General features: G+C 36.5%; 4 protein-coding genes across 7 annotated transcripts in view; 3 read left to right on the top strand and 1 right to left on the bottom strand.

Moving 5' to 3' along the window:
* Positions 1-12,027, top strand: part of LOC132049227 (FH protein interacting protein FIP2) — a 93,475-nt gene extending 81,448 nt beyond the window's left edge. The window contains exon 10 of the mRNA XM_059439952.1: positions 12,016-12,027. The gene's annotated coding sequence lies outside the window, so the exon portion shown is untranslated. The remainder of the gene's footprint in view (positions 1-12,015) is intronic.
* The window catches only part of LOC132049226 (uncharacterized), a 39,599-nt gene extending 22,008 nt beyond the window's left edge, over positions 1-17,591 (bottom strand). The window contains exons 1-12 of one of the 4 annotated variants that reach the window (XM_059439949.1): positions 15,822-17,591; positions 15,034-15,123; positions 14,723-14,959; positions 14,292-14,513; positions 14,096-14,207; positions 10,422-10,628; positions 5,078-5,130; positions 4,888-4,967; positions 4,696-4,775; positions 4,544-4,584; positions 3,468-3,516; positions 1,731-2,009 (exon numbers count right to left, since the gene is read on the bottom strand). In XM_059439949.1, coding sequence (XP_059295932.1) covers positions 2,008-2,009; positions 3,468-3,516; positions 4,544-4,584; positions 4,696-4,775; positions 4,888-4,967; positions 5,078-5,130; positions 10,422-10,628; positions 14,096-14,207; positions 14,292-14,513; positions 14,723-14,959; positions 15,034-15,123; positions 15,822-17,552 — 2,904 coding nt within the window. In that variant the 5' untranslated portion in view covers positions 17,553-17,591 and the 3' untranslated portion in view covers positions 1,731-2,007. Of the gene's footprint in view, positions 1-1,730; positions 2,010-3,467; positions 3,517-4,543; positions 4,585-4,695; positions 4,776-4,887; positions 4,968-5,077; positions 5,137-10,421; positions 10,629-14,095; positions 14,208-14,291; positions 14,514-14,722; positions 14,960-15,033; positions 15,124-15,821 lie in introns of those variants that run through there. The other 3 variants (XM_059439950.1, XM_059439946.1, XM_059439948.1) reach the window with 3 other exon arrangements.
* A 1,539-nt stretch (positions 17,592-19,130) lies between these two features.
* On the top strand, positions 19,131-20,310 carry LOC132050825 (18.1 kDa class I heat shock protein-like). The gene is made up of 2 exons (XM_059442179.1): positions 19,131-19,423; positions 19,826-20,310. Exons 1-2 carry the CDS (start codon positions 19,327-19,329, stop codon positions 20,197-20,199), a joined length of 471 nt encoding a protein of 156 aa, XP_059298162.1. The 5' UTR covers positions 19,131-19,326; the 3' UTR covers positions 20,200-20,310.
* Positions 20,311-21,365: 1,055 nt separating this feature from the next.
* Positions 21,366-25,778, top strand: LOC132049221 (binding partner of ACD11 1). Its single transcript, XM_059439940.1, has 8 exons — positions 21,366-21,507; positions 21,580-21,686; positions 21,765-21,831; positions 21,907-21,966; positions 22,085-22,147; positions 22,423-22,775; positions 23,866-23,989; positions 25,357-25,778. The coding sequence occupies exons 1-8, from the start codon at positions 21,502-21,504 to the stop codon at positions 25,375-25,377; spliced, it is 801 nt and encodes a 266-aa protein (XP_059295923.1). The 5' UTR covers positions 21,366-21,501; the 3' UTR covers positions 25,378-25,778.
* Positions 25,779-25,911: the final 133 nt, after the last annotated feature.

Genomic DNA, 25,911 nt, shown 5'->3' with positions numbered 1-25,911 from the left:
TGAATATTTTATTGATAAACAGTGCGGATACTCTGAATTTTCTTGGTAATTCGAGGGCCGTTAGTAGCGTATTTCTCGAACTTAGGATGACCTCCTTTTGATGCGGATTTATGGAATTTCCGAGATGTGTTTTGATCTCTTTGTGAATATCCAAGTATTTATAGGATATTCAAGATGTCTTTTTCCTTTATGTAGGCGTAAGTTAGGGCTTAAAATAGAGTAGCCTCCAAGAAATCCTAACATGATCATAGAGTTTGAAGATTGATTGAACTTGCCTTATAGGGTTACGTAAAATTTCAATGTCTACGATAACTTAAATCGTTATTTCATTATCACATGACACATAAAACTTGTGTTACTATTAGGACGTCAACTTTTTACCTGACTGAAATTTACATGAATTAAACTTGACTTGTTTGATAGAAAGTGGATATCGACTATACCTTGAAAACAACCAATCGACAACTCCCACTAAAACTAACATGATATAGGCGCTTAAGGGGTTCAATATGACATGTAAAGACCCTTTTTTCATTTAAAGGATATTTAAGGGTGTTACAATTAATCAATTACACCTTAGTACCAAGTTAGTCAAAGTTGGCTGTTTGACTAATTCTACGAAACAATTGTCACCCAATTTTTCTTTTTCTTTTTTTGATTGTTAAAATTGTTCCTTATTATAATGGTTGAATCTACAAGAAATCCCAGGCCAGCAAGATTCTGTTCACTAGTTGAGTTCATGCTTGACTGTTTCTGAGCTTAGAAAAAGAACGAGTTTAAAAGTTTGCCAAGATAAAAATAACGGAAAAGGCTCAAATATGCCATCAAACTATCAGAAATGACTCATTTATACCACTCGTTAATAGTTTGGCTCATTTATGTCATCGCCGTTACCAAAATGACTCATTCATGTTATTTCATTAAAGGTGGTTTTACAAAATCAGGTATGACATGTGGCATCAAATTATTGGTCACGTCATTTAATAAAAAACCAGCTCAAAATAAATCTTAATTTAAACCAAAACCCGACCTGTTGACCGGACCGAACCAGATCCTATTCCTATTTCCCTCCCCCTCTTTCATTCCCTTTCATTTTGGAGGTTGGTTTTATTATATAACCAGTTCTTTAATTAGAAACAAGAGTATAAAAGACTGATCTTTTTTCCATTCATCTGTCCTTTTTTTTTTTTTTTTTATTAATGCGGTCACATTTATGCTTAGCTTCAGCTGCTCAACTTCCAAAAAAGACCTCCCTGTATCGAACATCAAACAACCCCATTTTTAGAAATTTCATAATCATAAACCACAAAGAAATGTAAAAAGATCCAAACTTTAATCATAACAGTAGTAACAATAGCAACAACACAGAGGAGAGGAGCTAGGTGAGACTAAGGCTTTTTAATCGCATAATGAAAGGGAATGAAAGAGGAGGGGAGAAATAGGAATAGGATTTGGGTGGGTCGGGTCAACGGGTCGGGTTTTGATTTCAATTAGGATTTATTTTGAGCTGGTTTTTTATTAAATGACGTGGACCAATAATTTGATGCCACGTGTCATATCTAGTTTTGTAAAACCACCGTTAATGAAAAATGATATGGATGAGCCATTTTGGTAACGGCGACGACATAAATGAGCCAAACTATTAACGAGTGGCACAAATGAGCCATTTCTGATAGTTCGATGGCATATTTGAGCATTATCTGTAAAAATAACTATTTAAGTCCGGAAAATTCACGACAATAGATAATATTTGACAGGAGACAAATAGCCAAAATTTGCAGAGAATACAGGAAGGGCCCGGGTGGTTAGCCAAATATGTAATGATGAAGTGCAAAAACCCTTAGCATGAGTTAACTCGACAATCCTATGAACTTGCGAAGAACTTAACAAGATTATTCATATGTTAGCTTTACATTTCAAAACTCTCAAATGGACTCCAAATTTGTCGGTATAACAATTCTTGCAAGAAACATCAGCTCAGCAGTATTCCCAAATCACTCCTTCCAATCCTGTAGAAACCAATGAAGAATGACAATAAAGATAACGTAGAATGAAAGTTAAACAGTGGATTAGATCAGCACATCATTATTAGCAGATACTCGCGGCAGCTTTTGATTATATTTCAATTCATCTGCCAACTACTAATCTAATGTTCAGAAAGTAACGGTTAGATGTAAAATAAACCTTGAGGAATTCCAAGACACTGGAGACCATGTGTTTAAGAGAGAACTACTATACGACTAACAAGGAACTCAACCAAAAATGATAGATGCATTTGACAAACATGAATCTAACTGCTACAATGTCCAAAAAGACAGATAGGATAATGTGAACTTAATACAACGTTCACACAAACCCAAGATGACCAGGGATATTTGAATCTTCATCTTCAATGAACTGCTGAAGCACCACAATTAAATGGCCTTCCCACCCCCCCCCCCCCCCCCCGGCCCAAAACACACACACATTTTTTAGAAAAAACCCGGTATGACAAGATGGTTGACAAATGGTGAATCAAGAAGTGAAGGGGAGCCTTGGCTAACTGGTAAAGTTGTTGCCATGTGACCAGGAGGCAGAGGCGGACCCACATAGAAAATTGTGGTGCTCGAGCACCCATTAAACCCGTCTCGGAATGTATATATTTCTATATAAAACTGAAAAATAGATATATAGAATTGGTAAGCACCCATTGCACAAATGTGCTGTTGGGTGCTTTGGTTTGGAAGTGGAATGTCAAATTCCATGTTTGCGTGAGGTTGGGGGTTCGACCCTCCACTAAGGTTATTTTGGATACTGTGCTGGTTCTTATTTCTGTGTCTCATTGCTTTGTTTCTGAATTTTTTTAATGCATATTCTTGTTTTTTATTTTACCAGTTGACTTTTTCTTTCACTACTTGCTTTTTTTTTTTTTTTTTTTTTTCCTTTCTAATTTGTCAAACTTCATTGTGGCAAAATGCCTAAAAAGAAAAAGAAGATGAAAATTATCAGTTCCTAACCTGAATAAAGTAGTTTTTCTTTATCTTTGGTTTGCCTTTTTTGACGACCGTCATTATCGTTGAAAGCAAGCACCCAGGACCTTGAAATCCTGGATCCGCCACTGCCAGGAGGTCATGGGTTCGAGCCGTGGAAACAGCCTCTTGCAAAAATGCAAGGTAAGGCTGCGTACAATAGACCCTTTTGGTCAGGCCCTTACCCGGACCCCGCGCATAGCAGGAGCTTAGTGCACCAGGCTGCCCTTTGGTGAATCATCACCATGTGACTGTTGGTTCAGATCAGATGGAAGGAAGGGATTCATTGGGCACTCTCTTGTAACCACCTACCCACCCACCCAAACAAACAGAAAAAGCAAATGAAGGACAGGAGGACTGGTTTCAAAGAATCAAGCAAGTAAAATAGATTGAATCAGCTGAGGTAGCTCAAAGAAACATTTCAAAAGCCAAATCAGATGCCAAAAGAAGTTTACATACATCTGCGGTGCATGTTACGATATACACCATGAGGGCCGCGGTCCTGAGACTGCAAGTCAAACAAAAACAATGATCAGAAACTGTATGCTGATCTAAAACTCAGAATATGTCAGTCTCTAGCATCTCAATCTTCATTTTGAAGTTTCAAAAAGAAAGATAAATGTCTATAAATACAACTCAGAAAGGAGAAAAACAAATCAGGCTGGAAGGTCTTGATTAAAATAAATTGACAATAATGTGTATGTGGTATACTTCATCAATACATTTAAGGAATTCTATTATTTAGCAACAAAGCTCAATAGCTAGAGCTTTTTCGATATAGAATAAAGAAATTTTGAACTTCTTTAGACACAAGCAAGTGTTCAATAGGTACCATCAACACGTACATCCTCGAGGAGTTAAGTCTCCTGAGCTTAAGAACTTTTTGCAGGTGAATAATCACTATAATCAGGTTGTATAAACCACTTGAAGTAATTATGCAAAGGTAAACATGCTAATCAGGAACATGAAAAAATATTTAAAAAATAACGCACAACTTAGGAACAAGCTTTCCGTTTCTTAACTGGTTAGCATAGCAAAATTCCTAGGTCATTGAGCAGAATGAAGTTAAAAGATTAAGATTATCCTGAGTTGGTCTGTTTACATGCCATGTTCCCCAAGGAAAGCTATTGCATGCCACACAGGAAACCTTTTTTTATTTTCCCGAGGGCTTGGATATGGCCCGCAGTTCGTATTTTCATTTAAAGAAGATGCATCTGGTCCACAATTGCAAGTGTATTCTACACAACATTAGATTCCGGAACAGTGAGGCACACACTACTATCCACTTGCAATATCAGGCAATGAATTATTGAAAAGAGACACACAGTTCTCAGGCCATTAAATTATAAAACATGGAACATACAACAATAGCATAAATCAGAGCACGACTTAGTAAGAGTGCCAGAAGTAATATACTAGTACTAGTTTATAATAGAAGGGAATGTGACATAACTGGGGCTTCCAATGAACAACAGAAGGTTTTCCATACAAAACAGTGAACAGTAACAATGACAACAGATCATTCAATTCTATACCTGAAAAGAATTCGGAAAGCGTTCAACCCCATAAACTGAACCTGACAAGACCAAAAAGTAGACAACTTAACCACTAGACATAATCAATAAGGCAGAAGCTATTGCGAGTCAAAAATGATCTCAACAACCATCTAGTTGCAGTATCAACTCACCTGGTGAACGGCCACTGCCTAGCTGGCTATAATAGGCAAAAGATGGTGTACCAAGAGGTCCACGACTATGTGACAACATACTGAATGAAAAAAAGTCCAAAGTCATCAATTACTGACGTAAAGGATCTGCAAGACGTTATTCTACTTTATAAGATTGCAGAAGACGTTCATTAGCAAAGACAATGTATGAACCTTTGGTTTGCAGTAGGGAAAGAGCTTTCTAACCGCACTCTAGAAACTCCAGGGGAATCAATACGATGTGGATGATCTACCTGCATAGGCAGAAGGAAGATGCCTCAAAGATAAGTATATGTCTAGATAAGAAGCGGAAGGAACATAAGGAGAAAAAAACAGCATAAATGCAACCAAATTCGAAACTTACTACAGCTGAAAATGGCCGCTTGCTTCCAGATAACGAGTACTGACGGTCAATACCTGAGCCTTCTCAGACAAGGATAACAAAATACAAATATCAATTATATACAACAGGAAGAAGGGGGAAAAGGGGGAGAGGCTGGGGGACAACGTCCAGGGGTCTGAGAATGTTTGCAATTAATACACATTAAACATAAAACACATAAACAAAGTAGAAAGCATCAGAACTACAAAAAGATGAATACATCCTATTTCTGACAAGGTAACAGTACCCCCACTTCCACACCCCGATAGTGCAATGGTCCTTTCATGTTTTGTTCCCTTGGTGACTCCAACTCCAACCTCTAGATTGAAAGTTGGTATGCATTAGAGCATGCTCACTTGTTTAAATCCTCAATCTCATTACTTAATATCTATATCTGGATTCCCCCCCCCCCCCCCTCACTCTCTCTTCTATCTGTTAGTCCCAACTAACAAGCATACTCAACATGACAATTAGCTTTTATCTTTTTCTAATAAGTCCGACACTAGGCTTGCGTATACAACAACAACATACCCAGTGTAATCCCACAAGTGGGGTCTGGGGATACACCAGGCTTGTGTATATAAATTGGAAAAAAAAAAAAAAAAAAATTGGTGAGAGAGTTATGCTATGGGATTAGCATAACTAGAAATTAGCAATAGGAAGTCGAGCACAGGCAATTGTCCGTCTCAAGAAGAGTAAGACTGTTAAAATACAAAAGCAGATGCATGAAATCTAATCCAGACACCAAAAAGCGACCGAGATAAAAGGACATTTTGGTGATAGTCGAGGTGCGCGCAAGCTTCACGGAAGCCTGGACACTGTTGTTATCCAAAAAAAAAAAAAAAGAGGACACGTTTTAACTAGACGAACATGAAAAGTGCCATTATGCCAGTGTTGTCAAAGGCGCGCTTAAGCCCTAAAGCGAGGTGCAAAACATGTTTTTTGTTTTGTTTTTGGTGAAGTAATTAAAATGTATTAGAATGGCATCAAGAAGATGCAAACGTGCAAAACATGTTGAGCGCTTCGGTTAGTGGGCGGTTCAATGTCATCATCAAGGCTCTAAGGCATTCTTTTTCTTGCCAATGAGTGTAATTCTGAAGAGGTGATACTAAATAATTGATATTTCATTTTATCATAATTAATTTTCAATTTCTTCGTCCATATATTTTTGTTCATGCTTATAATTATTAGTCTTGGACGACACATACTTATTTGTATGTTTTTCTCCAATTGCGCCTTCGCCTATGATAACAGTGAAGTACGCTTAGTTTTCTACCAGCACTATTTTCTTTTCATCATACATCATTGTCCAGTTCACAGTAGTTCTTTTATATCGACTAAACTTGCCAACCCCCCACCCAAAACTCCTAGCATTGCTCTCCAGATCATTTGTCCAGGTGATTATAACTGAAGTTAAAATCTCCCATCAGACATTATCTAGCCACTTGCTTCATTATCCGTCAGTACTCGTTATCTGGAAGCAAGCGGCCATTTTCAGCTGTAGGTCCTCTTGTGGCCAGTGTTGTCAAAGGCGCACTTAAAGCGCTTCAGCCCTAAAGCGAGGCTTGAGGTGCCGGGAAATTATGGCACATCTAATGCTTTTTAACTATAAGTTTTACTTGTTTTCGAGCAAGTTTGTGTTAGTTTGATGTGTTTTGTGTGTTGTGCAGGTATTGTGAAGTTAGAATGCTCGGAAAGCGAAAAAAATGAGGAAAATAGGCAATCTGTTCTGATAAGCATAAGGACGGACCGTCAACATGCTCGACGGTCCATCGAGTTGCCTCGTCGATAAGTTCCTGCGAAGTGACAATTCATCAGATCATCATCAGATTGTCGACTTGCACCGTCGACATGATCGACGGTCCGTCGAAGTGCTTCGACGGTGGAGTTCCTGCAGAATGAAAAAGGCATACTCAGATCGTCGAGCATGTCGACGACCGTCGAAGTGCAAAGACGACCCGTCGAAGTGCAAGCCGAGCTGGAACAGGACTGGGATTGATTATTCCGAGTTTGACTTGTATAAATACCTGTTTAGGTTTTATTTTTCAGACATCTGGAGTTTTAGACTTGTAGTAATTACTTTTGAGTTATTATTGCTTTTGAAGATTTCCAGACAATTACATTCATTACTTTCAAGTTTATTCGTAAGTTCAATACAATAATTCAATTATGCAATCTTGATCTTTTATTGTTTTCTTGTTGCCATGAGTAATTAAACACCTTTACTAAGGTTGTGAACCCAGATGGGTGTGTTGTGATTGGGGATCGTGAAAGATATACGCATAATGGATTATTAGGGTTTATTTGTTCTTCGTTTTCATCATATAGTTAGTGGTTGCAAACATTAGCTAACGCCATAAACTTTAGTTTATTTGGTAAAATAGCTAGGGTTAGGTAAGAACAAATAACAAGAACTCAGGGCTTTAAACCTTGTTTAATAAATTCACTTAGGAATAAGAAGAATTTACTTGGCATAATTAACCGTTCTTCATGCATACTTTCTTATCTTTGGAAAAAGCATAGAAAGAAATAATCTTTTCTTATTGGGAGATAGTTGATTCACATAGAGGTTAAGTGCATCCATACAAACAGTCCATTAGAAGTATATCAAGATCGATACACGTGATCATACACTTTATCAGACGGGGACACAACCTTGGTTCTTTTTACCCATATATTTTCAACTTTGAATTTTCAGTCACTTTAAATTAGTCCACAAACCAAATCAACTATAAAACCCTTTTCTGGAATACACCAGGACCTAGGGCTGGGCATAAATACCGAAAACCGAAAAACCGAACCGAAACTTCAACAAACCGAACCGAACCGAACTAGTTTGGTTCGGTGTTTGGTGTCCATCGTCAAAAAACCGAAACCAAAATAGCCGAACCGAAGTTTGATAAAACCGAACCGAAAAACCGAACGCGCACCGAAATTTAATACATTACCCAAAAAAATTAAAATAGTCCAAGCTCATTAAGTTTAAAGCAAAAAAAATCCAATTGTAATAAGTCCTCTTTTGCATTTGTATTTTCACTTCAATTGAAAAAATCAAATATCCTTAACAAAAAAAGGTAACTAGGATGTCTCTTTAGGATTAATGTATGTCCTTTATGTGTTTTCTTAATTATTCTTACGATATGTATACAACACCTAGTAATCCTATGTCATGATTATAGTTTTCTGTTCTTGTGTATCCTGTTTGTTTGATTTTGATTTCAATTTATTAGTTTTATGTTTTATTGCTTTTGAGAATATGAATTAGTGTCAATGGAATCGCTTCTAATATTATATTAAAAAAACCGAATTGAAAAAACCGAAACCGAACCGAACTTTAAAAAAAAACCGAAACCGAAAGAACCGAACCGAACTAGTTTGGTTCGGTGTTTGGTGTCCACCTTCAAAAAACCGAACCCGAAATAGCCAAACCGAAGTTTGATAAAACCGAACTGAAAAACCGAACGCCCACCCCAGGACCGCAAGATTAGTATAATACTTGTTTAGTAAACTTTTCACACCATATTCTCTGTGGGATTCGACCCCAACCTCGTTGGGTTACTATATTTGACAACGTCCGAGTGACACCATTATAGGTATAATTTGAGCATATCAAGGCTCAAAACATGTTGAACGCTTCGCCTCGTTTAATGTGCGATTCAGTGTCGTCGTAAGGCTCTAAGACATACTTTTCCTTGTCAATGAGCATTTCCTGAAGAGGTGACACCAAACAATTGATATTTCACTTTAACGTTAAAAAAAATCAATTTCTTTGTCCATATAATTGTTATTCATGCTTATAATTATTAGTCTGGACTCCACATATATATTTGTATGTTTTCTCTATTTGCGCCTTTATTCATTGAAGCCTACACTTTATTTGCACTTTGCGCTTAAAGTCCAAACAAACCTTAGAACTTTTTTGCACTTTTCGCTTTTGAGAACACTGTTGTCGCCTTGAGCTTGAGCTTGCAACTTCAATTTGGTACCACTTCTTAGTCTGCAGGCAATTTTTTGTGATGAACAGTCTGCAAACAATAATATCTCACTTCGATGGATAAATTTATTCTTTAAATCACTTCAATCCAGAGCTCAATGACCCCAGAACTAACCTAATTTTATTAAAAAGGTGGAAGAGTTGTCACAAATCAGTGGAAGCACGTGCCTAGCAGTGCGGTGCAGGTTGGGTGAGGCTAGCACCCAGCATGGCAAAGCGTCCAACAAGTGTTATGACTTGCTTTAAGGCAAGTAGTGCAGTTCAAGCATGCTTTCAACAACAAAGGCACCTAGGAAGCGATTCAGTGAAGGTGCTAACCTAATTCCTGATTCCTGACCAGGCACCAATCTTGTCTGATGCCCCTTTAGCACTTAAGTTGCCTCACATTACATGGATTCAAATGCCTACAACCCTCTACTAGGCACCTGACGTTACTTTCAAGCTCCCGCTTTTTTTTTTTTTTTTTTTGAAACAGGTACTGAGAAGTTCCGGCTTTCTTTCTTTCGTTTTAAAAGAGAAATTAGGTTCTAAAGTCCATTTTTTAGGACCCAATGGGTCAATGAAGTAGGCGAAACCACGGGGATCAAAGCTCAAATCCCAGCAACGATAGAAAACGCTAGGTGATTTCTTTCCATATTCTAAGTGTTGGTGGACAGAGTTACCCGGCACCCCGTTGGTGGAAGGTAGCAAGCATACGATAGGATACTAGTGTAGGTACATGCAAACCAACCCGGACACCACCTTAATGAAAAAGCCTCCTTTTACAGTTTTTTCCTTCAAGGAAATTCGATTTAACTGATAATTTCACACTTCTAGAGTAACTTCAGAAACATTTGACCCTCCTCACCAAAGGACAGATTAACCGACATCACTAAATCAATCTATAAGACGAAGAAATAAGAAAGGAGATTACAGCATAATAAACTTCCCGCCCTATAGAAGATTAGATGGGCACATCTTCCCAGCCAAGTGGGCCCTATTTAGGAATAAAATTCCTTGTTCATGAGATGTCTCGGCGCTGAGCTGTAACATGGTCCCTTCCTGATGACATGTTGCAGATCTTCATGCCTTTCGGACCTTTTCATTTACCCTAACACGCCATTCTACTCTAAGTAGCTTTCTACTTCCTTAATTATCAAAATGGCAATGAGTATGGGAGGAGGTTATTATATAAAGTACATGAACAAGTACGTTACACTAACCTTTACCTTATTAAAAAACAAGTACGTTTCACTAGAAGAACATTTAAAATGGAAAGCTAGGTCAATAAATTATGTCTAATGACGTGGAAAAAGGAAGGGAAAAATCTAAAAGTGAAAGACACGAAATTACCCATGTTCAAACCGGAATGGAACTGACCAGCTGGCACTTGTTGTCTCAAGAGGTGCAGAAGTTCATTGGTTGTAGAAGATCCTCCATCGACTCTATGACCCTCATCATATCTTCTCATGTAATTTACCTGAGGATCGACTCTATGACCCTCGTCATATCTTCTCATGTAATTTACCTTTTGGCTGGGTCCATGCCTCTTCAAGAAGGCTATAACCACAAGAAAGGGATTAATCATTAGAGACAAGACTAACGGCTGCTATCAAGACACAATTGCTTTACTCCATGAGTATCATGTTATTTTAGAAGCATCTCTTTCAGTAAAAGAACTGACACAAGCCCCAAAAACCTTTGAACAAAAAAAATGACAGAAGATCCCAGCTTTCTGGCCAAGTTTGCTAATATTAGAGTATCACAGTTTCATTTACTTCCAATAAAATGACAAACCTCAAATTCATCTTAAGACAAACAATAAAGGAAATGGCCATGCAACTTGGAATTTAACTATATTCAGTTTCTTTTTTAATAAAGAACTATATTCAGTTTCTCATGTTAGTGCTTACCAATTTCTTTCAACCGGTACTAATTTGTTGAAGACCAATTTGACATATTAGCTTAAATAATGTTTTAAAATTATACCTGGGCTCCGGGAGGGGAGATGTAAGAAAAATTACCAGGGCTTAATTACTGCAACAAGATACTCAACTCTACTCAAAATATTTGCTCAAAGGACACATAACAAGTTAAAGGATTTTTCATCAGGAAAAAAAAAAAAGGATTATATTGAGGAAAAAGAATATTACTATGTTTCTTTTACTTGGGCCTCATTTGTTTGCACTTAACGAAGCTCTGGATCTTAATTTTAGATCACAGACACTAAGTGTGTTTTTAGGTCTAAATTTAATCATTCAGATCTCAATCATTAAGTGTGTGTTTTTCTTTACAACCACTTAATGAATTTGAATAGATTTGAATGATTAAGACTTATAAAAAAGTCTTAATATTATTAAGATGCTAGTGACTCAAGGATTTACGCAAAGAACGTATTTCATCACTACTCCATTCACTTTTATCGCCACCCACTGTTGCTGCCATCCCCACAATCCACAAACACTATAGCAACTACAATCACAGCCACCGTCAATCACAACAGTCAGTCATCATCACAACTAACTACCATTTACAATAGTCACCAAAACCACCAGTATCAGAATCACCATATCATCCATCATGCACAACCATCATCTCAACCACAACTACCACTATCGTCAATCACCACAGTCAGTCGTCTTTGCCACTAGCCACCATTTACAATCATCAGCACAACCACCATCACCATCTGCCACTGGCGTATATCGCCAATCACCACTATCAATCGCTACCACCATCATCCACAACTATTATCAGTTGCCACTACCAACCACCGACATTGACCACTACTATAAACCACCAACACCATTAGCTACTACCCAAAACCATCACTATCACACCAACTACCCCCCGCCAGTTAGCACCCACAACCACCACTATCAACCATCACAACCACCGACCACCATATAAATTTATTTTTTCTAATATTTTGTTGATATAGAATTAGATGAACAGGTGCTTTCTTTTTAGGCTTAAGTGACTAAAACGCCCCTGAACTTGGCACGTTTTGCAACTTCAGTCCCCAAACTATTGATGGACTTCAAGACACCCCTAAACTCGGCTAAATGGGTTTTATTACACCCCTGAGCTCATGACCCGGAGTGAGTGTAGTCACTCGCGGGTCCAGCTGTAAAATAAGGCTTATGTGGCCCTCCACGTGTAAAATATTAATGCCACATGGCATTTTCATCCTATGTGTCCTCCACATAGATAAATTGTTTTGAAAAAAAATGTAAAACTAATTTTTTTTAAATAAAAAATCTGGAACAATGAAATATTTATTTTAAATCTGGAAAATTTGATTTAAAAAAAAAATAATTGAAAAACTACAGTTTTAATTAAAATATCTGTAAAAAATGGATATTTTTAAAAAAAAATGAAAACTTGATATTTTTTTAAAAGTGCCTAAAAAATCCAGATTTTTATGATTCTTTTAAGACACTTCCTTAAAAAAGAACTGGAAAAACTAATTTTTTTTTTAAATGTGGAAAACCCATTTTTTTTTTTTAAATAATCCCGAAAAATTAGATTAGTTTTTAAATCTAGAAAAAAATTATTAGTTTTCCACTTTATTCTTAAAAAAATCAGTATCCCAGATTTTAAAAAAGTCCAGGTTTTTAATCAAAAATTCAATTTTTCAGATTCTTTTTTAGAAAAATGGGTTTATTTAGTTTTCTAGATTTTTAAAAGTCCAGATTTTTTAATTAAAAAAAATCAATTTTCCAGATTTTTTTTAAAAAATAATGGGTTTCTCAGTTTTCAAGATTTAAAAAGTTCCAGATTTTTAAATAAAAAATCTAGTCCAGATTTATTTTTAAAAAATGGGTTTTCCACATTTAAAAAAAAAAAAATAGTTTTTTCTGATTTTCAAAAAAATATACTCACTTTTTAATGAATTTTCCAAAATTGATTTTTTTTTTAAAAAAAAGCTGACGTGGCACCTCTCACGCGCCTGTTGGCGTGTGACTACACTTGTTGTGCCATGTGGCAGCTCGGGATGAATTAAAACCCATTTTGCCAAGTTTCGGGATGTCTTGAAGTGCAGCAATAGTTTGGGGACTAAAGTTGCAATTCGTGCCAAGTTTGGGGGGCGTTTTAGTCACTTAAGCCTTCTTTTTAATTTTATATTCATGAATTTTCAATAAGGACAAACTTTGTACATTCAGATGTTGAAATTAATTATTTAGTATTAGTATCCTAATACAACATCTTAATATTCAGATGTGTATTAAGATTCACACGTCTAAATCTTAATACAACATCTTAATATTCAGATGTGTATCAAGATTCAAACGTCTTAGTTGGTTTACCATGAGACTGTGGTGGGACATGTTTGGGTGGTTCAACACTTCTTGGGCAATGCCAAGAACTGGGAAAGAGTTGATGGTCAGTTGGACGAGCGAGAGGAGGAGGAGAAGACAAAGGGCTTGGAACTTGGTTCCGCTTGCATTGATGTGGGTAGTTTGGAATGAGAGAAACAAGAGAGCTTTCAAAGGAATAGAGTCAAGTTTTTCTCAATTAAGGAGTAGTCTTCGCTCCCTTATTTTCTTTTGGTGTAATCAGAAAGTTCCTAGTTGTATAGAGGATTGGGTGGAGTTTGTAGAGAATCATATTTTGTAGATCCTTTATCTTTTGGTTTATCCCTTGTATACGGTCGTTCTTTGGCCATGTTTATGAATGAAAATACTTTTACTTGATCAAAAAAAAAAAAAAAAAAAAAAAAAAACAGAGTCTTATCCACTTTTGCCTGTTGAAAATTTAAAGGCTGAAGGCTAGCAACATAGAATGCTAGTAATTATCTAAGTAGAAACTTGAACTATGTATTTTCCTTAATTGATTACTCGTAAACGTATTTGGATTCCAACAAACTTGAGCTAATAATCAAGCAATTCATTCCCCAAGAATCTCTTCTCTCTTTTCTTCACAGAAAAAATAAGGGCCATCGAAGGTTTTATGCCACAAAGCAAGCAATTTTTTATATCGAACTGTCATCAGATTGACAAATAGAAGAGTTTCAAAAAACTCACAGTGGTCCTGTATTTTCTTCTCCTCACGAGGTTCCCTTCTAGCAGGAAGGGTTGCACGTTTAGTTTGCTTACTCTTCGGCACGGGTTTAGCAAGAGATACCTTCATGTTTACCTAAAATATAATCAACATTGAATAATCATAAGCAAATAAATTTTCGCAATAACTTAACGGCAAATTACTGAAACAATGTGAAACCTTGGATCCACCATCATTGGATGGCTCATGACTGAATGCCTCAATGCACGCAAGAGCGGACTCGCGGCTTATATAATTGACAAAGGCAAAATCTTTTCTCCTTGAGGAAGGAAGATCTTTTGCAAGAACAATATTCTCAATTTCACCAAATTTGCCAAAGTAGTCTCGCACTTTTTCTTCATTCCACGAGGAAGGTAAATATTCAGCATAAACTGATTTAACCTTTGACAAAGGCAAAGCAATTAAGTATATTAATAAAAAAAAGTTGTATTATAGATGAAGATTGTTAGTCTGAAAGACTAGGGAAACAAAAAGAAACAAAACAGAACAAATTGAGGCTTCTTCTCTCATGCACCGTTAAGCATTTATTTCAGGTAAACAACTCAATAAGCATCAAACTATTAATTCCAAAACCTTCCATCACAACTGACCTTTAGCATTTCTTCTTCATCTGGCTCAGTTAAAGGCTGCGCCCATGCAACTTTTACCTTTGTGTGTTTCCCAAAAGCATCCTTCTTTTGGAGTTTACTGAAAGCAATTTGAGCTTCTTTACTTGTTTCAAGTTCAACAAATGCAAACCCTCGATTCTGATCGATGTTATTAGGATTAGCCATAACTGTGACCTTATCGATATTTTCAATTCCAGCCTTCTTCAGTAGATCAATCACCTGTCCAGAAATAAACTTTTCAGAAGTCATTTAACCCAGAATTACAATTATCAGCCGCGAACAGTAAAGCTTACATCTTCAGTCTTCCATTTCTTGTCAATATTACCAAGATATATTGTGTCATTACCCTCAACAAGGGATACACGACATTGCTTCCCAGATATCTAGGTTTCAAAATCAAATAAATACATTAGTCCAGTGCATACAACAGGTTAGTGCAGAAAATGCAATTATCTTTCCAACAGGACTACACCAGTAAACTAAGCTAAAATATATTGTTCTCTATGCCGTAAATTTTGTCTGTAATATGGAAACTGAATGAAGTGATTACCAAGAATTACAAGAAGACACCCCAACAGCATGATTATTCCTCGAACCATAGTGCTTATTACTTGTACGGTTACATAAAGCAAATTGTAAGAGTTGTTAACCATATCGCTTATAGACCAGAAAGAAAAAAAAATGTATTTGTAGCCATATCCATTTTAAGCTAGGTATCCAAAAATGAGTTCAAATAAACTACCTTCCAAAATTATAGACCTATTTCTAACCTGTATTAGAGTGTGCAAATTTATTGGATAAGCTTTCAGCAATTTTTTTATTTTATTTTTTGATAAACACAGATACTCAATTAAAAATTCAAATATTTATAGAATCCAAGACCCCACTTGTGGGATTACACTGGGTATCTGTTGTTGTTGTTGATCCAAGAAATTGATAGTCTGGGAAAAATCAATACGAGTCTTGCCACATACTTGATTCGTTAGCTGTATGTGTAGACAAACAGCCAACCAACTGCACTACTTAAACAAACTTTTGCTCTACTTAGAAGACTACATTTAGCAATTCCAAACAGCATTACCTCAACTTTGGCATATCTTTCTACAGCCTTCTTTGCATCAGTGGCAGAAGCATACCGCAGGAAAGCAAACCCCTTGTTCTTTCCTGTTTCACGATTTATCAACAATCTTACATCCACAACCTCACCAACCTCACCAAAGATTCTCCTGATATCACCCTCCTTTGTCTCCTTGTCTAATCCCCCAATGAAAATCTCAGTCCTCCGCCTCTTTTTCCGCTCTAATGCCTCCATTTCCCCACTCAATACAATTCCTTCATTCAACCTCATACTAGTATCCACGGCTTCCTTTGTTTCCTCTATGCTTTGACTGTACCCTTCCTCTCCCAACTGACCCAAATTTTGATCCTTACTCGAGTCCACATTATCACTGGTAGAAACATCAAGACTACCTTTTTCTGAATCAAGAACTACAGTTTGTGTTTCAAGAGAATCCATATTATCATTCTCAACAATATTAGTATCACCGCATTCCAAAATGGAAGGCTCTAATGTATTTTCAGTTGCACCAAACTCACTAACAGTAGTAGCATTCTCAACTTCCATAGGAGGTAAACTGAGTTTCTTTGACTCCTCACCTTCAGCTGAAACAGCCATACAAGACTCTAGGTTTTCAGTTTCTGGAGGACTAGGTTTAAATTTTCCCACACCTGCTGAATCCAAAATAGTTTCTGCGTCTCCATTTTTGCTGCCTTTCACCAATTCTTCCTTCTTACCACTTTTCCTGGCAACAAGTTTGGGCACTTTCTTCTTCACAATCTTCTTCACAATCCTTACTGAACGACGATTACCTTTTTCTGAATCAAGAACTACGTTTTCTGTCTCAAGGGAACCTATTGCATCTTTACATTCTGAAATGGGAAGCTCTAATTTATCTTTAGTTACACTATCCTCACAATCCTTCATTCCATCAACTCCTAAGATACCCTCAGCTGCAATAGTACCTTTCTCAACTTTTATTGGATGAGAACTGCCTTTCTCCGAGTCGCCAACCTCACCAACTGCAGCAGAAACACTAGGATCTAAATATTCAGTTTCTGGTTCAATTGTGCAGCGAAAGCTAGCTTTTTCCACGCCGTCTGTGTCAGCATTTCCCCTGACTTTTTCTGATTCCTCGGTCTTTCCACTGTTGTTGGCAACCAATTTGGGCACTTTCTTCTTCAGAATCTTCTTGACAATCTTTACTGAACGACGATCACCTTTTGCAGCGTTACATTGGGAAATTGGAAGCTCTAATTTATCTTTAGCTACACTAACCTCAGAGTCGTTGGTTCCATCGTTTACTAACATAACCTCAGCAGCAATAGCAGGTTGTATTGGTTGAAAATTGGCTTTCTCCAAGTGAGCAACTGTAGGAGCACTGCTAGGCTCTAAATATTCAGTTCCTGGTTGAAGAGAGCTAGTTGTTTTTTCAACGTCGAATGAATCCAATACAGTTTGTGTGTCTGATTCCTCGGTCTTGTATTTGGGGACTTTCTTCTTGACTATTTTCTTAACAATCCTTTTCACCACTTTTTTCTTAGCGGTCAGTTTGTGGTCCCCAAGAGCAGCTTCAATTTCCACTGTTTTGGGGGGCGTGGTTGTTTCTGGAACTTGGGGTTGTTGAGTGATTATAGTTTCCAGTGGAGAATCGGAGGAAGGAGGCGGAGAAGAAGTTACTTCCAGAGTGGATTTTCTGGCGGTCGCTCTGCTCCGCCGACACCGCGGCACCGACGAAGCTGCTTTCGGCGGCATCTTTAGATTGTTTTTTGCCGGAAACACCCTTTAGCTTCCGATTCTCTTTCCTTTTCTCTTTTATTTATTTACTTCACTTGGCTCACTGAAATTCCAGCCATATTAAAATTGGACATGTAATGCACCTCAAACTGACTAGGCCATAATTTTCCCTAATTACATAACTCAACTATTCGGTATCCCTTTTTCCTACTTAAACTATATATAGAAACACACCTCAAAATTGATTAGACTAGATGTTGGAAAACAATTGCCAACAGAGGCCCCTTGTCTCGTTGAAAATCTTTCCTCTCTCGTCTATGCAATGTCGTCATACTTTATAGTAGTGCCTTTTGATTAATTGGTACTTCGACTTCAAATATTAATTTTTTTTAATTCTTATTTTTTCTATTATCTTGAACTCTCAAGGAAGAAGTGAAATAAGCCTTGTTGGGTATTGGGCTTTGCAGTTGAGGAAGGCTTTTGAAATAGGAAGTGATTCGCTCTTGTTTTATTTTGGGCTTTGTAGTTGAAGAAGCGTCTTTTGAAGTGGACTAATTGAATGGACTTGTCAAGTGTTAGGCTTTGTACTTGGAGATGGGCCATTTGAAGTAATTTGCAGGATTGTCCTTCGCTGGGGTGGTCTTTAATTTTTGTCTCTCAAATCAGCGGTCTTTAGTTTTTTCCCTTCGCTACAAGTCTCTTGATTTTAGGTTCGAAATTCTGCTTAGTCAAAAATTAAAAAAAAAATAGCAAGGCATAGGTTGGAGTTCGCAGGGCATAAGTTGAACCCTTAAGGCATAAGTTGGTTTCAAACTCTGCCTTAAGGCCAAAAAATAAAAATTGCTGAAATTTTGCAAATCTCTGTCTTAAGGCCTAACTTTGGGTAAAAGTTTGCCTTAAGGAAAACTTATACCTTGCGAATTTCAACTTCTGCCCTGTAAATCTAACTTGTGGCTTGCGATTTTTTTTTTTATTTTTTACTAAGCCTGGGTTTGAACCCAGGACCTCTGGGTGTTAAACGAAGGACAAATATTAAAGACCACCAATTTGAGGGACAAAAATTAAAGACCACCCCAAAAGAAGGCAAGCCACGCGAAAAAATGAAAAAAGGTGAAATGTATGTATTTGGGCTTTGTATTTAATTTAAGTTTATGTTAATTATATCGTATTTACTTTAAAATATTTTTTTATACTCCCTCTATCCCAATTTATGTGGCACTTTTCGCTTCCCAAAATTCAAACTGTATGAACTTTGACCAACATTTTAAGATAGTATTTTTTCACCAAATTGATATGAAAAAAGTTGCAGCTTATAGTACTTTTCATGTAGTTTTCAAATATATAAATTTTAATGTTAAAATATTGAGTTAATCTAATCCAATTTAGTTTCAAAGTTTAGTTAAATTCACTCTCGAAAAGCAAATAGTGTCACATAAATTGGGACGGAGGAATTTCTATTGATTAATCCCTTATAAGTAGAAGTCAGGTCACTAACCAAAGTTTCTTTCTTTATGATTAAAAGCAAATTGCAAAGGAAGTGACTATGGAATTTTTCATTGCCTTGCAAAAAGGAAATCATCATGTGCTCTAAGCAAGAATCTAGGGAAACCACAAATTAGAGTAACTCAAACCGAAAACCATCAAAAACAAAAAAGGAATCATTCCCTTCCCATGGAAAGAACTCAAAAATAACCTTCTTTTGCTTCATATGAACTTTGCACTATATATAAGTGAATTAGAGTTGTATCTAATTAGGAGCATTAAGATATAAATTCAGAAGATTAAATACTTCATGGAAACCGAAGCTAAAGCAGCAGAAGGTCATTTTGAGCCATCTTATGAGTGGCAGCATGAGGAAGGACTTGATTTTCTCTTGGTCCATCTCCCAGGTAAATAATGTTATTATTCAATAACTTACTCGTACAAGTATAGTTAAACTTCTCTATCACAGTCATTCCCTGTAGTAAGATTTCAGTATAACGGCCAAGTTTATTTAGTTTTTTTTTTTATTTTTTAAATCGATCTCTGTTATATTAGTATGTTATATTATATGTTTTCTATAACACCATTTTGTGATAACAATAAAAAAAAATCCAGACAAATGATATCGTAATACAGAGGTTTGATTGTGGTGCTACTGGAAAAAAAAAAAAAAGAAGTTACTTGACATACTTGGGGCATAAAATTAGTTCTTGATATGCAAATATGCAATGCTATCTGTATAAATCTTTTATAAGTCACGACGTGATAAATTGCAATCCTTCAATTATTTTTGTTTCTTTGGATTCAAGAATTCAAGGATAAAGAAGGCTTGAAGGTACAAGTTAGCAATTTTGGAGTTCTAAAGATCTCAGGAGATCGCCAAGTGAGCCAAACAAGATTGAGATTTTTCAAGGAAATTCCAGTATGGAAGAATTATAACACAGATGAGATAAAGGCAGACTTTGAGAAGGGTATTCTCAAAATTACATTGCCAAAGAAAGATACAGCTGAGAACACTAACGGAAGCCTTAATGAAGAACATAATTTAGCAACAACATCAAATAAATCAGGATTCAGGAAGTTCAAAAAGGTGGTCATGCGTGTTGCAACTCTCATGGTTGTAGTTTCTGCTCTCTCCGGATTTGCTTACTACATTTATAGGTCTACTATTGTTGAAGACTAATTTTAATTGCTTCTATTTATAAATATATACATGCAAAAGAATATTGTAATATATTAGGAGTATACGACGAAAGCAAAGAGATCCATAACAAGTTACAACATTTCCAGGGGATTTTCCTTGTTACTATTTCTTTTATTCCGATAAAACAACTCAATTTCATTTACACTTAAGTTCCGGATTGAGTAACTGAATATATGTATGTATGTGAACATTAATTCAACTCGTCTTTCAAAATAAGATTTATAATTTTGTATACTAGATAAAAAGGCCACTACTAGCTTTGTATTGAGTTTATATTGTTGTATTGAATGATCCAAATCGGTTACTTTCTGTTAATATAATACATAAAAATAATTAGTTACAAAAAGCCTATCCTCTTATTTAGGATGGAGAGTGTATATATAATTGAAACTTGAAACATTGACTTAAGAACTTAAATAGAAATGGATGTCATACCTCTTAATTAACTGTTCAAATTGCTACATATGTACACAAAAAAAGAAGTGGCAAGTCTCACGGCAGGGGCAAAGAAAGAGGGGATAAGGGAAGGGGACAAACGGAGGCCCATATAGTCCAACTCCTGTCGACGCACTCAAAGGTCTTTTAAAGGGACATTGACAGAAACAAGAAAAGAATTGCATTACTCCTACTTTGGAAAATTTAAAGAAGATTTGAGCCTGCCAATGCCAGCTTTATCATCATTATTAAAGTATTAAAGATATACTCTCCTCTGTCTTATCTGTATAAACATGATTGTCTATTGTCGGGAAAAAAAACATGTATGTTAAAATATGTATCATGTATTCGTTGAGATGGTGAGTGAACAAGTTTGTATAAGATTTTCAATAGGAGGAGAGGATAACAATCTTGTCTTTTTTGTCTAAAAGAAAAAGAAGAAAAAGCCAACACCAGAGTGGATTAAAAGAGGGAGAAAGTGTGGAACCAAACAGGTAAAATGTGGGATTAAAGCGAAAAATAGGGACTCAATTGTAATTTTAGGTCCTAAATCCTAGGTGAAACAAGACTTGTGGAAAGAGTCAAGATTGAGCATTGCATCACAACGAGAGGCAGCCAAAAATTAGAGGGAATCTTCAATAATTAGCAAAGCGACAGGGTGATAGAATGTCAAAACCGATATTTTAGAGAAAAAGCAGGGGCATTTTGATTTCAAATTACAACTACAACAGTTACATTCTGCGCTGTCACATTCTTTGTTCAGTTCATCACATTAATTAGAGTTCATCTGTCTTCTCTTTTCTTCCACTTGCACATTAAGCAAAACTGAGAGATTTTTTAAACACAATGCAGGTGATTTGAATTCTCTTTCTTCTTTTTTCTCTCAGTGTAAATTGAATTATTGTTAACTATTTCCTTTTTTAGGAGGTAAGAAGAGTACGAGTAGGTAATGTATCAGATCTGGCGGCGGAGAGAGAGGTTCACGAGTTCTTCTCCTTTTCCGGCGAGATTGAGCATATTGAGATTCACCGGTCAGTCACCTTTGCTATTTGAGGTTTAAAATACTAATAATATAATTGTTGCCTCACTGATTTTGTTGTGGAATGCAGAGAATCGAAGACTGCTTTTGTTACATTTAAAGATCCCAAAGCGCTTGAAATTGCCTTGTTGTTGTCGGTAATTTGCATAACCCTATACGTGAATTCAAAATCACATGGATATTGGTTTTATGTGTTTCTACTCATTTTGCAGGGAGCAACCATAGTGGATCAGATTGTAACTATTACTAAGGCAGAGGACTACGTGACTCGGGTAACTACTTAGACAGACAAGTGAATAAGTGTTATCTCTAATTGCAAAAATCGGTTATGGCAACATAATATCTATCTATCTATATTGGCAATTAATATAGTCAACTCATTGCTTCCAGGAAGTCAGGATAGTTGATAATGCTGTGAATGTGGCCGCAGAAAGTTCTTCTCCCCTTGCTGAGGTAATAAAGCTCGTCATAATTCTTCCTTCCAGTTATTAAAATGTTCGGCATGTTTTCTCCACAACAACATAAAAATTGCTGTCTCCATTGAGAGCTTTTAGATATGGAAGAATATTTTTGTGCTGTAGGATTCATGTATTATGATTTACAATTCGGATGCACTTTGCAGGCACATATTTGTTTTCGACTGTGTACTTATTATTGTTGGCTCTTTTCGGCTTTATGTTATTCTGCATTACTTGTATCGTCTCTCAAACCCTTGTCTCTGTTAGCAGGCCAAACCTAATTCTCCTAGCAATGGAAGGGTGGACGGGAAAGTATATATCACTAAAGCACAAGATGTTGTCTCAAATGTGTTGGCAAAAGGTTCAGCTATCAGACAAGAAGCAATGAATAAAGCCAAGGCGTTTGATGAGAAACACCAGTTAAGAGCCACTGCATCTGCCAGAGTCATTTCCTTTGACCGAAGAGTTGGGCTAACAGAAAAGCTTACGGTTGGAATTTCAGTTGTAAATGAGAAAGTTAAATCTGTTGATCAAAGGCTTCAAGTGTCAGATAAAACGATGGCTGCAGTTATGGCAGCAGAACGGAAATTGAATGACACAGGATCAGCAGTCAAATCAAGCAGGTCTAGATTCTGTAAAATGTTTATGTGATTCAAGTCAGTTTTTTAACAATGCAGGTTTTTCTGGACTTGTTGCTGCCGTTGGTTCTTAGGGTTTCTAGATTATTATCTGCTCTCCTTTGTATCTTTGTGTGCTTCTATCTATTGAGATAATCTTGCATGCTGTTAAGTGGCTGTATGAGCTGAATAACCCTATACTTTGAAGTAGAGAAAGGAATAGAAAGGGAGGGAACGTTTTGAAGTTCTCTACTCTTGCTTGATTTGTTAAAAATGAAGGAAAGAAAGCAAAAGGGCGACCAGTTTTCCCCTTGGGGCCGGTTATGGGTATGTTGTTGTTGCAACATTCTGATTAAAGCAAAGAAAGAAAGAAAACAGTTTCCTTTCACATTGCATGCTTTGCTTCTTATCATTTCCATTCTGTAGTGTCGTGTCGATTTGACTTCTGAGAGAGCATTTGGCATTGGAATATCTTCTTTCATCGAACAGCAGGACTGGATTGCTTTATCTTCAATCTTGAACTGAATGGCTTATTGATTTGACATCTGATTGGCCATTGAACAATTGTTTTGAATATTTTGTTTCTCGAAAAGAAAAAAAAATTGTTTTGAATATTTTCTAGTTTCCTCACCCTGTTTACTGCTACATTTTATGCACTACCTAGTACGCAGCCTCGCAATGTCTCTTTAATCAATTCCGTTGAAGTTGAAAATTAGGCATGTTGCTCCTACTTGCTGAATAAGGATTACAGTTCAAAAACTTCAGTTGGTTGAGGAGGCAAAGATTATCTTGATTTGATCTTCTTTGATAAATATCTTATAATGTGTATGGCCATTCACTTTGCATCCATCATGCATTTTCCTCAATAAAAAGAGAGATATAGTGCAGTGCATCTCCCAAATAGAAGATGGAATTTTTTTTTGGGGGGGGGGGGGGGGGGGGGGGGTGGTGGGACGGGGGGCCTAGGTTGTTTTAAAATGGAATGTGTGTGGCCTCTCACTTTGGTTTAAGCACTTGACTCTAGCAAGCATGCACAAAGTGTTGTTATTATTATATTACTAAAGCTCCACATTTCCATTATTTTGGATCTGATTAGGTATGTCAATGCTGGAGCTGCCTGGCTGAATGGTGCTTTTTCTAAAGTAGCTAAAGCAGGGCAAGTTGCTGGTACAAAAACGAGAGAAAAATGGAGTTTTGCACTGTCAAATTTGACAGCAAAGGTATGTTTTTCCTCATTTCTCTCTTCTCCTATATATATGTTTAAGTTTACCTTTTGTCTATCAATTCGTGTTCTATCCTTTTTGGTGTAGGTTACAAACAACGATAGAAAAATAGATGAAAAGAAATATTCTGATAGGTGGGTTAAAAAAATTGAGTACCAGCGAGAATCATGTTGTAACGAGTACATATGTTTTTTTTCTTTTCGGAAGTATTGCCAAAATTTCACACGTCTAAATTACACAATATTTTCTTCTGCTGGGGATTCATTACTGTTTAGCAAGGGGAATCAGAAATTTGATGCCTAGAGGTTACCTCAAAGCTCCTACTAGATTCACCACCAATGTGGATATCACATTGTGGATTAACTTTTCTCCATCATCAGTTTGGTCATTGCCTTCTTTCTCGTGCTCTTTAAGTAAATTTTGTCTGAACTAAAATTGCATTATCTGGTCATTCTTGAAGTTACGAGGTTTTTGTCTGGTACTCTAGCGATTTGAGGAACCCTAAAAGGAAAAGCACTAGTTTGCAGACTGTTTCTCTAGATTTGTGTCCCTAACTGGAAGACAAATTTCACATGACATCCACTTCAGTTTTGTAAAATTTAGCTGCTGTTGCAAGATTTACTTTTAATTCTCTATAGTTCGGAAAAGAAATTAGGACTCAGGTATTTTGCAGACTGTTGATCCTAGCTGGAAGACATGCTTAATATTGCATACAATTCAGTTCTGTAAAACTTGCCAGTCTGCTAATGTATCAGTACCAATTGCTGTCAAGTTCTCCAGCCAATGTAGCCATGCGGCCCTTGCCAATCTCCTTTCCATCTTCTAACTTCTGAACTCATTTCTTGATTCTGTTTCGTTTGTCCCATTTTAGTACATTTGTTTTTTTGAGAAGTTTGTACTTCAACGTCCAATGTTTCTAGGATGTGTAGGCTGCTAAAAATGTTCTCTTCAGTTGCCCGTATAAAAAATTAAGGAAGGCTGTGGTTTTTATATACAATTCTAGCTAACGTCATCACCAATAGGAAAAAGCAAAAGAAAAGAAAAGGCAGGAAATCCGTCACTTGACTATTACATGCCTCTTTAATGTAACCAGGAAGAAATGAGAGAACAATTAGAGTCAAAACAGTTAGTAAGAGCACACTTCTTAAACAACGTAAATACCTCTGCTTGGTTGGAAGCTCTAACATTAGTGTGACATTTTAAATATTCTACTCACAAAGTGCAATCCTGAAGAGTTGCACTATATTGGATGGCAAAGTGCTCCTCCGTCTCTCAGCCATTTCTTTCCTTTTCTCCATTCTCTTTTGTTTTTATATTTGAGGATAGTATTACTGAAATACTGAAACTGAAGTCCCGTCTTGCAGGATCCTTCTATTGTTGCCTAGATCATATATGTGAATTTGTGTTGGAGTTGCTAAGTTGTCTCTGTCAAATAGCTTGGGATTCCAATAACTATTTCCGTTCATCTAGGAATTGGCCGGTATGCAGATTCCAGATCGTCTATGCCAAATTCAAGCAAGTTTCCATTTGTGATGTAATTCTTTTCATTGGTTAATTTCTTCCCATCTTAGTGTGGAGTGGTGTGGTGAAATACGACTATACGATGTTGTGTAATTCTTTTAGTTTGTAAGCCTTTCAAGTCATGATAGGTTAGAAGCTTGTATTGGAATCATATCTTTCTTGGTGAGGTGATGCCGAAGGTTAATAGAAGCAAGCAAAAACCAGAGTTGAGCGTAAGTAAAAAAGATTTCTGATTTTGATGCTTATATTATATTGACATCCAGCATATTCAACTTTTAATTAGACAAGATTTGTTTGTTCCTGTTAATAACTTCATGTTTTTCGCTCAAATAAAATTTCTTTTATTATAATCTTAAAATCAACTGTAAATGTATTACTAATAAGGTTTACAGTGAAAT

The sequence above is a fragment of the Lycium ferocissimum genome, chromosome 3, assembly GCF_029784015.1.
Source record: "Lycium ferocissimum isolate CSIRO_LF1 chromosome 3, AGI_CSIRO_Lferr_CH_V1, whole genome shotgun sequence".
Taxonomy (NCBI): Eukaryota; Viridiplantae; Streptophyta; class Magnoliopsida; order Solanales; family Solanaceae; genus Lycium; species Lycium ferocissimum.
This window is presented reverse-complemented; position numbering and strand designations above follow the sequence as displayed.